The sequence below is a fragment of the Semicossyphus pulcher genome, unplaced genomic scaffold, assembly GCF_022749685.1.
Source record: "Semicossyphus pulcher isolate SPU_LCO1_2020_fin unplaced genomic scaffold, fSemPul1.0.p SCAF_6, whole genome shotgun sequence".
In the NCBI taxonomy this organism is placed as follows: Eukaryota; Metazoa; Chordata; class Actinopteri; order Labriformes; family Labridae; genus Semicossyphus; species Semicossyphus pulcher.
Window position 1 is genome coordinate 4,976,034 of NW_027211737.1, and position 15,935 is coordinate 4,991,968.

Genomic DNA, 15,935 nt, shown 5'->3' on the forward strand with positions numbered 1-15,935 from the left:
CCTATATGGCTGACATGACACTGGTGACCACGACAGAGCCCTGTACAAAAAGGCTACTAGAGAGGTTCAACGAGAATCTCAAGTGGGCAAGGATGAAGATTAAGCCCAGTAAATCAAGAAGCATCTCAGTGTCCAGAGGGAATTTCTATATTAGGAAATGGCTTGGAGTTCCTCGTTGTCTTGGTAGTGTGGGGTCGTATGGGAAAGGTATACTCCAGCTACCAATAACTAGCTTAACAGAGGAGTTGAAGTGTGCAAAGGTCTGGGGCCTCATTTATAAACGCAGCGTACGCACAAAAGAAGGCGAACGCCACTTTCAAAGCAAACTTTGGGATTTATAAAAAACAAACTTGACGGGAAAAAGTGCGGCCCTCCACGACAGCTCTGACCCATGCGTACGAACATTTTGGAGACAGGGGAAATTGGCGACAAAGATGGTGAGGTGGTGAACTGAAGCCAGGTTGTATATTGATGCTTTTCACACATTTAATGTCACTCAATATCAAGCGTTATTGAGCGAGCCATGTCACCATCAACATCATACCAGCAGTGTTATTTGTACTCGTCTTGTAGTGAGACGTATTCCATAAGCACCTTTCAATTAAAAAATGTAGAAGAAAAATACTGAATAAAAGTCTGCTTATTATTTGATCAGCACTGTCCCACCTTCACAGCCCCCCGGAGCTCAGAGGAGAGACCGTCTCCTGAATCCTCGTTTGTACAAATCCAAAATTTACATCAAAAAGCGTCAGAGAGTTGAAGAACAGAGCGTCAATAGTTTTTATTAATATGTTGTAATGCTGTAGATCAGTGTGAAGGAAATTTTTATGTTAACCTGTTTGATCATGTGTTGAAATTTCTTTAATATTGTGGAGTTAATAATCATGGTATAATCAGCTAAGGTTAATTTTAAGGATATGTATTGTCTGCTCCTCTCCAGGGTCTTGTGCATGATTTACTGTTGCTCCTTCTGTCTTAGAGAGATAGTTGGTGGCCTTGTCTGGGCTGAGACCTCCAAGGCCAAGGGTAAACTCTAGATAGTCAGGCGCTTCAGCTTAAGTCAGAACAATAACACCTTACTTTGTCTCTGTGAGAGGGAGTTCTTTCTGTAATGTATAACACACACTGTGAACCTTGAGTCTGTGTCAGTCAGTCAGACAGCTGCGTTCTGTGTAGGACTGGTCTGACCCAGCTCGAGTTGTTAATTGCTTTTACTCATCTTTTAATATTCTTCAATTAAATGACATCAAAAGACAACTTTGTTTCCCTAAGAACTTTATTGGTCTCGTCATCAGAAAATTGCCAACACAAACTTGGCGACAAGGATGGGATCCGACGCCTGATCGGACTCCGTCGGACTGGCAGAAAAGCGCAGCTGACCGCCTTGCGGAGCCCGGCCAGCGCTCGGATCCTATCGAAAGGGAAAAGAACCAACCCAAAACCGCGTGTATACGCGCATACAATACAACGGTGAGAGAAAATCTAGTTGTTGAGTATTGATTTTTGAGTAGGCTAAAGGTTTACCGGTAAAAGAAGGAAAAAGCTTAAAATCCCACGGACCGTGTCGCCAAGGAGAGAGTCCGGCTGACTCGTAAATGACTGATACCAAGGTCTTTTATTAAAGTAGAGAGAGGGCTTCACGGGGTCGTTGATAGATGTGTCAAAGCAACTTAACAGAAGTTGGGAGTCTGGTGACTCATAGATAACTGATACCAAGGTTGTTTATTCAAAGAGGAGGTAAGTTAAGGCTAGGGATGGATGGGAAGGGCTCATAGCAAGCAGTATCGCAAAACCGGACCCAGGTCCGAAACCTAAATCCAATCAGACATGATTAAAGAGTCAAAGCACCCAGGAAGTGGTGATCAGTTATCAAAACGGGTAGAATTGGGTTTCCCTCAACAGGGCAGTTTCAGTCTCCGCCAACTTGACCAGTTACGTGAAATATTAGAGAGAATATGTTCATGCAAAGAACAGAAGGACAGAAAGAAAGTAGAAAAAAGTCTAAATCTAAAAGAAAAAGTTTTTGCCATTTCAGGCTGACTGGAAGGCAGTTAATGATTGGAGAACAGAAGCATGTAGATAAAGCTGAAAAAAGGAACAAGACCGTTCAGAAAAACACACACTAACCCAACCCTGATATCCTGTGTTACATGGGCCCTCTGGGAGAGGAATGGATCACCACCTGGACTCCCCTCCACCACCACCCTACAACCCAGCACCTCCAGGCCAGGCACCCCCTCCCCACCAACACAGGATCACCTAGGGCCTCCGCCCCTACACCAACAGAGGATCAGACATATGACCTCAGTGGAAACACCAGGAGAACCAGTGGACACTTTCCTACAGCCCAGTTTGACCAACACAGCAGCATACAGAATCCAGGAGGAGGACTGGGCGAACATCCACTCCGCCCTGATAAATCCAACCTAAAGAGACTGTTCTTAGCCCAGATGCACCCACATCTGTGTGAAGCTGTGAAACGTTCCTGCATCACATGGGACACAACCTCTCTGTCAAATATCCTGCTACATGCGGAACATGCAGAAGAGCAGGACAGATGGTAAAAAGAAAAAGAAGAAAAGAAACAACGGGACACGAGAGCTCAAGCTATATTGACTATGGTGCAGTTTGCCACAGGCAGTGGCCAAGGCCAAGGTGACCGTGGACGAGGCACAGACAGAGGATGTGGAAGCGGCTTTGGGTGTCGAGGACATGGCTATGATCCGGATGTGTGTTTCAACTTTGGAGAAAGTGGACATTGGGCTGCAGACTGCCCGCATCCAAAGGACAAGAAGGGAGGGGCAAAAACATGGAGAGTGCCTTCTTCAGATTGACTGCCGGTGGTGGGCGGACCCCAGAGAGTGAAGTCCAACCTTCCATGAGCCCTGACAGTAAAAACGCCACACCCACTCACACACACACACACACACGCACACACACACACACACACACACATACACACACATACACAGACACCACACAACGACTCACCCAAACCTGCTAAACGTAAGCCCTTACCAGTCTAAGATGTGTAAAATTCCACTTTGTATCAAACTCCAGATGCTTGCAGAAAATTTTAGTTTAGATAGCAGGCTAACCCACACCTTTTTCTTTGAGATTCAGAGGCCAAAGCATCTGTCATTATGGCAGGTGGTAGGTCATGCCTAACTGTAGGAGCTAGTGGTACCCCAGTACAGGAAAAGTGTACTGTCCCTGTAGCATGCTCCCTAGAACACATCAAGTTCAAACATTGTTTTGTCTGTTAGAAAAAGATCTTATGTGTCTTCTCAGCATTGTACTGATCTCCATACCAGAGAAAGTTAGAGTACAGACAAGAACTCACCAGATGTTCAGGAGAACTGATTGCATTTGCACACGCACACACACACACACACACACACACACACACACACACACACCATGTGCAGATGACTACGTGCCTACAAACGATTTACATTGCACCTCACACATTCATGAAGGTCCAGATAAAGAGAATGAGGACAGATGGTTTAGACAAGTTGTTGAACCAGAGAGAAGTTTAACTCACGTATATGGAAAAGTTCGGTGTCTGCTGTTGCTGTTTCCCTGTCCTCTCTCCAAAAGTGTGTTTTCAGAGAAATATAATGCATGTATTTCTGGCTAAACCACGAGACTGGGAGTGGCAAGATCTGGGACACTGGGTTCGTTAGAGGGCCGCTTGTCATGACTTCGTTTGCCACCGAGGATCCTAAGAGAATACAGCGCGCAAGGTGATGTATATCGTACGAGACGAACAGCTGTACATGTGCACAGAACTGTCCAATTAGTTGAGGACACACCACATGGTTTGCTTACTGATGCCTATGTAACCATGGCTTCACCTGAAATTCCACCTTATCTGTCGACAGTCCCAGAAAACTAGAAACCAGGGTGCACCCACAGAATGGAGGTACAAGATCTGCAAGCAGTAAATGCTGCAGTTCACCTAAGAGTTCCAGAGGTACCGAATCCACACACAATCTTGCTGCAAGTACCACCACTACTCATTTTTCGGTTGTCGACCTCACTAATGCGATGTTGTTGTTTTTTTCGGTCCCAGTACACCCCGATAGCCAGTACTGGTTTGCGTTCTCGTTTAAAGGTAAAACTTATGGATACGCTGCGTCCAAGCTTATTCTGAGTCTCCCGCGCACTTCCATCAACAGCTGACTCAAAAATTTTGCTTAACTTTGAGTTTTCCATCAGGCTCCACCCTCATTCAGTGCATTCGATCTAAAGGTGTGTAGCCCTTCAGCTGAAGTCTGTCGAGAACACACACTCGCACTGCTGATGTTCCTAACAGAAAATGGCCACAAAGCAAGTCTCACAAAACTGCAGTTTGCTCAAACTAAAGAAACCTATCTGGGACATGTGATCACAGCAGAGGGCAAATCCCTCTCTCCCAAACGTGTTCAGGCTGTATCGGAGCTCCCCAAACCGGTAACAAACAAATGATGAGTTTCCTTTGCATGACGTCATATTCCCGACAATGGATCCCTAACTACTCTGAACAACAAGCTCCTCTCTCATCTGTGATTTATGACAACAGCTCTCTGCCCATCATGATAAGATCACGTGGACACCTGAAGCCCAACAGGTTTTCAATGACTTCAAGTCTGCACTTACAAGTGTTCCAACTCTAGGTTTACCTGACCCTGATAAACCTTTTGTACCGTTTGTAGATAACAAAGCATGCTATTCAACATCAGTGTTGTGCCAAAAACACTGTGTTAGATTACGTCCTGTTGCCTTTAAAAATAATAATAATAATAATAAAGCTGGATCCAGTGGCAATAATCTCTCTCTGTGTCAGAGCTGCACCATGTACCCATTCCAAATGCTGACCTCCAGTTTGTCGTTGGTGGCTCTGCCTCACGTGATGAAAAAGGGAAGAATCAAACGGGGTTTGCGGTAGTTACACAGCATGAAGTTGTGATATCAGGTAAATGACCCTCACACTATTCTGCTCAAGCAGCTGAACTTGTCGCCCTCACAGAAGCCTGTAAACAAGCTGCTGGTAAATCTGTTAACATCTACACTGACTCTCGATACGCATTTGGAATAGTGCATGACTTTGGTGCCCTCTGGAGACACGGAGGATTCTAAAATCCTCAGGTAAACCTGTTTCTAACCTTTTTTTGGTCTCATCACTCCTTGGTGCTGTTTTGCTCCCCTCAGCAGTTTCTGTAATCAAGTGTGAAGCACACACACGACGTGATGATGCTGCTTCTCGTGGACATGTGTCAGCAGACGCAGCTGCAAAGGCAGCAGCCCGCTCTGGTGATGTATTTAACATGTTCTCATCCTCACATTTGTCTGACACTCCACCTGATCTAACAGCCTTCACTCACATGGCTACACAATCTGAAAAACACTTTGCTCAAAATTGGTTGGTTTACCACGTGCTCTTTTCACTTTGTATGCGCGCCTGGCTCATGGAAAGGATCACGTGGGTAAAGGGGGGGACGTTTGCTGCCATTAATTCATGCTGGTATACACGTGGTTTTTCTGTTGTTGCGAAACATTTCTGCAAAAACTGTTATCTGTGCAGCTCACAATGCAGTGAGCGCTCCAAAAGTCCCACAGCACAGTCATCCGCCCCTACAGGCCCAGGACAACATTGGATGATGGATTTCATTGAACTCTCAGTCTGTGAAGGTAAAAAGTGCTGTTTGGTCATGGTGGACATGTTCAGTAAATGGGTTGAAGTTTTCCTCTCCAGCAAACAGGATTCAACAGCAGTGGCAAAAGCACTGCTCATGGAAGTGATGCCCCGGTGGGGGATCCCTGGTAAGATAAGCTGTGGTAATGGTCTTGCTGTCATTCATCAAGCCATCTGCGTCCATCTCCATCCACAATGTGTATTTTTATTACATTTATTAAATATCTTCTAACGTGTCAGTTGTGATTTTTAGTTTGTTTAGAAACTGATTCTGGTATTTTTATGTGCCTGATTGTGTTGTAGTGTTACATGTGGTGTCTTGACGGTGATTGAAGCTGCTGTAGCAGTGACATTTCCTGTAAAGGATTAATAAAGTATCTAACTAACTAATTTACTAACCAACTAACTAACATCAAAGAAATGTCTGAAGTTTTGGGGGTTTGATTTAAAACACCACTGCTCCTATCAGCCACAGAGTGCAGGTGCAGTACAGCGTGAAAATGGTTCCTTTGAAGCTAAAGCTAAATGCTAAAGCTAAGGATGCTGAACTTATATGGGTAAAGATGTATCTGCTCATCCTGTTTCACATGCGGACGCGCATGTGAGATAAGCGCGGGCTGAGCCCTTTTCAGATATTACTGGGTCAACCTAACAGCTTCCCTTTCAGCCCTTCACCTCCAAGTGAAGGCTGCACTGCCTCAACAGGCCGCTGGTCCTCAACACAACACCCAGCCTGGTGACTGGGTGCTCAAAGATTTTAGGAGGAAGCAATGGAAGCAAAGGCGTTTCACTGGCCCTTTCCAGGTCCTAACAACACACAACCCTCTCAAAGTCCAAGGGAGGGCCACTTGGGTCCACACCAGCCACTGCAAACTGGCTCCTTCTCCAACAGGGGAGCCTCTGAGGAAATGATTTACAACCTTTGGAATATACAAGTTTTGTCTCCCATCGGGGGGAACCTTTTGAATATCATTGCCTCTTTCTCCCTTTGAGGAGAACCTGAAAGAAATAAAAAGGCTGAAAAGCCAAAATTTGAGACGCTGAGGAAGACAACTGGGAAGTGAGCCTAGCGCCCCCCTACCCTACAGCTGTGTTGGAACCTAAAGAGGCAGGGGTGAAATAAGCGCCCTCCTCCAACAGTAGCGTGCCAAGCTCCATCTCATCAGTGGCCTTTGGTGCTGCCCCAGAATGGATCGTCAACGACCGTGGTGACCATTCTGGCAGCCTGGAGATGTTGTTTAACTTTAGTAACATTGATCGTCATTTTCCTTTGTTATGGTTCGAAATGCAACAGCAGACAACCAGAGTTGATAACCTGACTACTAGCGTGACGCACACACATGACCTGACCAATAAAACACACCAGACTAACGCGTGAGTTTGACTAAACAGCTGACGTTCAAAGCACTGATCCATCTGACTCTGACCTCCCTAATGACCCCCGCTCACCTGACCTTTTCCCTTTCCCCGACTATGACACAGACATGATATCACACATGGGTAAGTATTGACAATTCTCACAGGACAGCAGATATTACAATGATTTTTACCATGATTCTTTTACTCCTCTTCTGTGTGACGAGTGTAATTAAACCGTAAAACAGGGTTTACATTCTGATGTTGCTGAAGGCTTATATACTCATATACTCAAATGTAATTATCAGTTAATGATAAAAAGTGGGGAGTTGTGAAGGAAATTTTTATGTTAACCTGTTTGATCATGTGTTTAAATTTCTTTAATATTGTGGATTTAATAATCATGGTATAATCAGCTAAGGTTAATTTTAAGGATATGTATTGTCTGCTCCTCTCCAGGGTCTTGTGCATGATTTACTGTTGCTCCTTCTGTCTTAGAGAGATAGTTGGTGGCCTTGTCTGGGCTGAGAGCTGCAGGGCAAGGGGGAAACTCTAGATAGTCAGGCGCTTCAGCTAAAGTCAGAACAATAACACCTTACTTTGTCTCTGTGAGAGGGAGTTCTTTCTGTAATGTATAACACACACTGTGAACCTTGAGTCTGTGTCAGTCAGCTAGACAGCTGCGTTCTGTGTAGCACTGGTCTGACCCAGCTCGAGTTGTTAGCAGAACATGCAAAATGCCCCTCCTGAGAAGCCGAAGATTGTATCAAATTTAAAACGTAAAAGTACTTTCATACCCCCAGTGAACAATTCTTCTGTTGCCACTTTTTGTAGATTAGTAGAACAGGGCATTTCAGCTCTTTTGGAATTTATCCTCTAAAGAGCGTCATGCACTTGTCAGTCTGTCTAATGATAATTCTATTGTTATAAGGAGTGCTGATAAAGGAGGTGCAGTGGTGGTTTAAAGCAAAGAAGCATATAGGACAGAAATCTTGCGCCAACTCAAAAACTGTGATGTTTACACTCCCCTGAGTTATGACCCCACCATTACATTTCCTCTGGAGATAAATTGTTTTCTGAATAAAGCTCTAGAAGATTTATTCATCTCTAAAAACAAATTTGATATCATGTTACAACAACACCCAATACGCCCTATTTTTTATACTCTGCCCAAAATTCATAAATCATGCATTGAACCAGTCCCTGGACGTCCCATAGTGGCTGGCAACCAGTCCCTCATGGAACCTATTTCACAATATATTGATTTACATATCAAACAGTTGGTATTTATGCTTCCTTCTTAATTGAAAGACACCACCGTCTTCCTTAACAAAATCTCTTCCATTCATGGTCTTCAGGATACAGATTTACTGTGCACTATGGATATTACTAGCCTGTACACTAATGTCCCACATATGGAAGGTTTCGAAGCTCTCTCCCACTTTCTTGACTTAAGAGAAAATAAAACCCCCCCTACTGGCTTTTTGGTGGAACTCACCCAGCTGGTTCTTAACAAAAACTATTTTAAATTTGAGGACTCTTTTTACCTACAGTGCCAAGGGGTCAGCATGGGTAGTTCATGTTCCCCGAATTATGCCAATCTTTTCATGGGAAAGTTTGAGGAGGATCGTGTTTATAATAATAACCCCTTTTTCTCTCAGCTGAAATGTTGGTTCTGCTACATGGATGACATCTTTTGCATATTCTCTGGGACTATTGACCAACTAGAAGCTTTCAATATACACTTAAGTTCTAGAATGCCTACTATAAAGTTTTCCTTAGAACATAGCAGTGAATCGGTGTCATTTCTCGATGTATTTGTTACAAAAACTCAGCACCTCAGCACCAGTGTTTATAGAAAACAAACTGATAGGAACACTCTTTTACACTTCAGCAGCTACCATCCCCCAGGTCCCAAAAAGGGTCTTCCATACAGCCAGCTGTTGAGAGCAAAGAGAATCTGTAGCACTGATCATGTCTTTCAAGAACAAGCTACTGACATGTGTAATCGTTTCAGAGATAGAGGCTACAATAACCATGTGGTTGGCAACAGTTTAGAGAAAGTAACAAATATAGACCGAAAAAGTTGATTAACCACTAAACCTCCCTTAAAGAGGGATTCAAAATTGGTTATGGCCACCATCTTTTCTCCGCTATCACAGGACATTAAGAATTTGGTCATTAAACACTAGCACATTTTATCCAGTGACCCAGTAGTAGGCCATTCTTATAAAGATCTGCCTATTTTTGCTAACAAACATGTCAAGAATCTTAGAGACACTTTAGTCAAGGCTGAAGGGCCCAATGTAGTGCCATGATTAGAGGTGACGTCTTTCTCCATCCTCATACCGGTAAGAAATGTAATATCAAGAACAGAATCTCATGTAAAACTAAATATGTGGTTTACCTCTTGAAATGCCCCTGTGGGCTCGCCTATGTAGGTAAAACTAAACGTGAGCTAAAAACAAGGATTTCTCAACATAAAAGCAACATAAGAAACAAAGATGAAAAATCTCCGGTGGCCAGACATTTCAATGCAGCCATGATGTCTGTTCTCTCAAATTTCAGGGCATCGAAAAGGTTCATTCTTTGAAAAGAGGTGGAGCTCTGGACAGGTTTTTATTGCAGAGGGAAGCTTTTTGGATTCATTCTTTACAAGCTGAGAGCCCTAAAGGCCTGAATGAAGAACTGCTACTCGGTTGCTTCCTGTAAGTAGTATTTATGAGTCAGGGCATGCACCTTTTATATTTCATATTATATATGCCTATTAAGATTGTGCAGCGTTTTTGTATGTGTGCATTGTACACGTGTGTATGCAGGGGTATGGGTATACATATATATATATATATATATATATATTTAGTTATGTATGTGTGTATAAATATATATTTCTATATATGAATTTAAAATAGGATTAGTCACTTATTGAAGAATTTCTATATTTTGCTGTAGAGTATGTTTGCCTATGTAACCATTGTGATGTCATGAGAGGCAGCGTCATAGAGGGGAGATACATTCCCTCCCGGTGGCTGCAACAAGGACTACAACCCATCATGGCGTCTGTTAAAAGACTACAAAGCCCAGGGAGAGCAGGGCTGTGAGAACAATGGTTGCTGCCCAGCTGAAGCTGATGAACTGATCACCCTGGAAAAGGGAGAGTGGAAGAATGAGATGAAGAAGAGGGGACATGAGTTTTTTCAGTTTAACAAGTTGTTTAACCAGTTTAACCAGAATATGACTTTGAGTTAAATCCCCGTTTTTGATTTTGTATGCCAGCTTTAAGTTTACCTGTATGAAAAGATTTAATACAGGATCTTTATGTTGGAAAGCAACGCTTCGCTGTCTTCATTTCCACACCCACACCTCCAAAGCTACAGGAGAAAAGCTCCCGTCCTCTTTAGACATCACACCATATTTATTCTATGTATTCTATGTCTGTACATGTGGGATGGTTCTGTACCTTGTGCAGGACTTTGCACTTTTCGGCAGGGACATGCAGCTCTTAATCTAATCATGTATATCAATTACTTTTTGCTACTTGTCCTTGTTAATATCGATTATTATACGCACTGTGTTATATGTATAATGTGTCTAAATTATTCTATGTAAATGGGCTGTTGAAACCCCCTATCTTCTAACTGACTGTCTGTAGTGGCTAAGACATTTTTGTTTATATTTTCTGCCATGTATTTGGCTTAGAAAGGGATCTGTCCATGTTATTTGTAGTAAGTGGAATGTTGTCTTGGTATGGACACACTTCCCGCGTTCCCTCCTTCCTTCCCGCGGGGCGGACCTCTCACTCATTTAATCTCACCTGGGCATATATATCAATTCCTTTGTTCTCCTCAGTATGCTGAAGAGCCGAAACGCGTTCATCTGTGACCCACATTAAAGTCAGTTCTACTTGATCCTGTGAGTGCCGGAGCTTTCTGTTTTTTCTGGAGTTCATTTTTTGCCGTGCACCCGAAACGATACTTTGTAAGTGGAGTTGTGTGCGCTGCCACTGCTGTGTCCATAAAAAAAGAAAAACATGATGTGGATGATGTTCTGTGCTCGGACCGATTCTTTTTACCTTATAGATGCTTCCTCTGGGTAATATCATGAGGAAACACTCCATTAATTTTCATTGTTATGCAGATGATACTCAATTATACTTATCTATGAAGCCAGACGAAACCAATCAGCTATCTAAACTAGAAGCATGCCTTAAGGACATAAAGATCTGGATGACTAGAAACTTTCTGCTACTTAATTCAGACAAAACTGAAGTTATTGTGCTCCGCCCAAAACACCTTAGTGAGCTAGTACTCAGCTGGTACAAAATGCTGCAGCACGTGTGCTGACAAGAACTAGGAAGAGAGATCACATCTCTCCTGTATTAGCCTCTCCGCACTGGCTTCCTGTAAAATCTAGAATAGAATTTAAAATCCTTCTTCTTACTTACAAAGCTCTTAATGGTCAGGCACCATCATATCTTAAAGAGCTCATAGTGCCATATTACCCCTCTAGAACATTGCGCTCCCAGGATGCAGGCCTGCTTGTGGTACCTAAAGTCTCTAAGAGTAGTGTTGGAGGTAGAGCCTTCAATTACCAGGCCCCCCTCCTCTGGAACAATCTACCAGTCAAGGTCCGGGAGGCAGACACCCTCTCTTCTTTTAAGAGTAGACTTAAAACTTTCCTCTTTGATAAAGCTTATAGTTAGGGCTGGCTCAGGCTTGGACTAGCCCATAGTTATGCTGCTATAGGTTTAGACTGCCGGGGGGATCTGACACACCAAGCTTCTCTCTCTCTCTCTCCCTGTCTGTCATATTAATGCAGCTCATTAACTCTGTATCTTCTGGTCCCATTAACATTACTAACCACATATCTTCCCGGGAGTTCTTGTGCTCCCTTGTCCTGAAGGTTCCTGAGGATCGTTGCTGCAGACCACCTGCTGCTGTGGACCTGCTCGACTGCAACAACTACTAACATCAGCCTTCCCCATAGTATCATTATTGTTGCTGCTAATGCTAATAGTAGACCTGTTGACTTCAACTGTTACAATTACGATTACCTCAGCCTTTATCATTACTCTGCTTCTCTCGCTAATTCATTTATTTATTTATTTATTTATTTATTTATTTATTTATTTAGCCAATCTTCACCCTAGTCTACCACTATTATTGGCATTGTAACCATAAGTATGTGTCTGTTGTTGTCCATGTAACAAGGACATATGTTGTTGTGGTAACAAGAACATATGTTGTTGTTGCTCTCTTTGCCTGCTTCTATCCTGCATCTCCTTCTATCCCATGTTCGGCCCATCCAGTCGAGGCAGATGGCTGTTCAACATGAGTCTGGTTCTGCTCGAGGTTTCTGCCTGTTAAAAGGAAGTTTTTCTGCCAATGTGCCGAATTGCTAAGTGCTACTCATGGTGGATTCATGTTGGGCCTCTCTTTAAATAACTTAACAAAGAGTCGGTCTAGACCTGCTCTTTCTGTAAAGTGTCTCGAGATAACCCTGGTTATGATTTGGCGCTATACAAATAAAATTTGATTGATTGATTGATTGATTGATTGATTGAATAAAAGATGAAATCAGGTGTGTCAGAGGTTCACAGTGAATTATACAGTGTAGGATTTTTCTTCTTCTATGAAGGTTTTAAATGTGGAACTCAACATTGCTCTGCTACAGTCAATGGACTAAAGCAGTGAAGAAGAAAACAGACTTTAGCATTAAGATACTCAGTGTGGATCAGTATAATATCAGCCTCATGTCTGCAGTTTAGTGTCAACACAACTTTCACATCATATTAATCTCAGCACAGAAGTAAAACATGGTTTCTGACCTCAGAGTCTCCAGTCTACAGTGTGGACTCTCCAGAAAACCACACAGCAGCTTCACTCCTGAATCCTGCAGCTTGTTGTTACTCAGCTGCAGCTCTCTCAGATGGGAGGGGTTGGACTTCAGAGCTGAGGCCAGAGAAGCACAGCTCCTCTCTGACAGACTGCAGCTCCTCAATCTGAATAAAGAATAAATGATGAGACTTTAGAAGACAATGTTCCTGCATGAAATCCTTTAATGTTTAATAATGTGTTCAGAGCTGAAGAAGGTGAAGAAGGTCAAAGGTTAGAAAATAGAAACTCCAAACACCTGAACACAACAGGATGCAGGTTCAAATGTGTGAAATACACAAAGTGAAAAAGAGCTCTCATTAATATTAATGACAACATGCTGCTACTTCAATAAAGACGCAGTGACTTCACCTCTTAAACTCTGCAAGTGTGACAAGTTCAAATATAACACACTCACAGTCTGATACAAGTTAAAGTTTAGTGCTTCTTGGTCTGTTATGATGTTCAAATCTGTGATCAGGTTCAAAAGATCAAACTGAGACCACTTCTAAAACATGTTTTTCTCTGGTTCTACTATTTAACGGTTTGTGTTTGAGTAAAATGAACTTTTGTTTGATTGTAAACAACATTTCTCCGACTGTCAAATCAAATATTCTCATTGAGGTCTTTTATTTGCAGAAAGTGACGACTGGGGGGTTGGACTTCAGAGCTGAGGCCAGAGAAGCACAGCTCCTCTCTGACAACCTGCAGCCCCTCAATCTGAATAAATGATGAAGATAAAATGACAGATTTCCCTTAAAATGAGTGGAGTGACTTTTCCATTGTGTTATGTGGATCATCAAGACGTCAGCCTTCTGCAGTCAGTCATACACCTTTTCATGTCCGCACAGGTTCATAACATGCTGCTGATGTCAGTCACGTGTGTCATTAGAGAACCATTAACACATCAGACATGTTGGACTAAACACTGTTCACTAATTCATTTATTCAATGGCCTTCTTCTTACTGTATTTGGGGCTTAGTAGGTCTATGTAATAAAAGGAGATGTCCACATTTGTTGAAGTCTTAAAATAACAGCCACATGCTGTCTGCACATGAAAGACTCATTAGTGGCAGTAATGATTCCTACTGTCCCCAGTGAGTGTGAAGTGGTCCCTTCCTAACAAAACTACACAGCAGGATAAACTCCATAAGTTCATGCGAAACTAATATGAAGCTTCAGCAGTCTGAGTCAGCCAAATCAAGTCTGTGTCCACCAACGTTTCAAACTAAGAACCAAATTCACTCTTTGAGTCACTATTCCTCCACTGCAGCTCAACAAGCAGACAGCCAAACACTAAACACTTGATATGTGTCGCTCAGTCTGCTGAAGCCTCTATTAGTTTAAGCTCAACTGTAAAAGTCATTTTGTAAAGTGACAGACTGAATGTTTGTCCTCCATCTCGTAACACTGGAGTCAGGTTATGAGAGGATTTCTTCACAGACAGTATGGACAGAAGGAAAGATGACAGGCATTAAATAACTCTATAAATAGATGTGCATGTGGGAATGTGAGTGTTGTAATGAGACTGACTTGAATCAATATGAACCTCTGCATTAAGACAAACATGTTTCTGGTGCAGACTATTGATTTGTTTTAGCTGAAATCTAAAGGTCTGTTTCTTCAGATAAGTCCTCAATGCTGACATGAAAACAAAGCAACACCTTGATCTGTTAGAAAGAAGAACAGGAAATAATATAGAAGCTTAGATAACTCAAACTTAATGCTGTCACTCAGAATCATCTCTTCATGTGGCTTTAAGCAGGTGTAACACTTGTTCTTTTGAAGGATGCTGCACCTTTTGACCTGTTCAAATGACTTTGATGTGTCATTTAATCTTTATCCAGCTTCTAAAGTTTGACTGAACTTTGGTCAATAAAATCTGCATAAATGTACAGTCTGTTCATGTTGTAAATCACAAACACTATGACTGATATTCTTGTACTAATTACATCAGTCTTTTTTTAAACCTTCAAACAGACCTTGAATCCTGCTCTGTTGTGTTGTTGTGGCTGCTGTTAGGCTGCTGTTTATTACTCTTAGCTCTGCTTTGATGCACACCACAGCACAGCAGCTGTGTGGGCTGTCAGCTTCTGATACCATGAAGATCATCACAGTTCCTTCCTTCACCTTTACTGAGCTCTGCATTCATGTCTCTCTTTCCTGTATCGCCCCTGTCTCTCTGTCTGTGACACAGAAGCTCAAACTCTCTGCAGCCTGTTTTCATCTGCTATCATCAGATCTACGACATCGTTCACATCCCTCACACACACTACAGCCTCGTCACTGCTGACATCATCTTCACGGTCTGATCGACACCAATGTGAGTCGTGTGGAAACTTTCAAACAATTAATTTCTCCTTTTTCTTTTCTTGACTTGTTGTTTGGAAAGACAGAACATTTTTAAATCACTCCTTCAGATCTGTGATCAGGTCCATCCTGAAGATTAATGACCCAAAACTTTAAAACCTCATAAGAAACACTACATGCTACAGTCAGTAAACTTACTGAAGAGTCTCCAGTCTACAGTTTGGACTCTCCACTCCAGCAGACAGCTTCACTCCTGAATCCTGCAGATCGTTGTAGCTCAGGTCCAGCTCTGTCAGATGGGAGGGGTTGGACTTCAGAGCTGAGGCCACAACTTCACAGTGAGTCTCTGACAGTCCACAGCGAACAAGTCTGTTATGACACATTAATTACATGATATGTTATAATGAAAGAGACACTTTGTGTTTACTTCATGAGTCTGATCACAGTTTGACACATCAGGTTAAATAAAAATCTAAGTTTGCTGTTCAGCTCAGGGTTCAGCTCATCTTATCTTTCTGTGTTTGACATGAAACAATAATTCTCCTCACTCCCTCTCGTACCTGCACACTTTGAATCTTTGATTTGCTTTAATATGCAGATAAAGGAGGAGAAAACGTCTGTCTCCAAAAAGTTAGCATGAGGTCGTCTTGATTAAAAGACATTTTTACAACTTAGTTTAAAAGACGATCTGTCTTTGCTGGCTACCTGCTGCTTT

General features: G+C 42.5%; 1 protein-coding gene across 1 annotated transcript in view; it reads right to left on the minus strand.

Moving 5' to 3' along the window:
• Positions 1–15,935, minus strand: part of LOC138610914 (NACHT, LRR and PYD domains-containing protein 12-like) — a gene marked incomplete at its 3' end in the record, with an annotated part of 150,988 nt that overhangs the window by 49,815 nt on the left and 85,238 nt on the right. Inside the window, exon 17 of the mRNA XM_069683790.1 lies at positions 12,864–13,037. Within this exon, the coding sequence (XP_069539891.1) occupies positions 12,864–13,037 (174 nt within the window). The remainder of the gene's footprint in view (positions 1–12,863; positions 13,038–15,935) is intronic.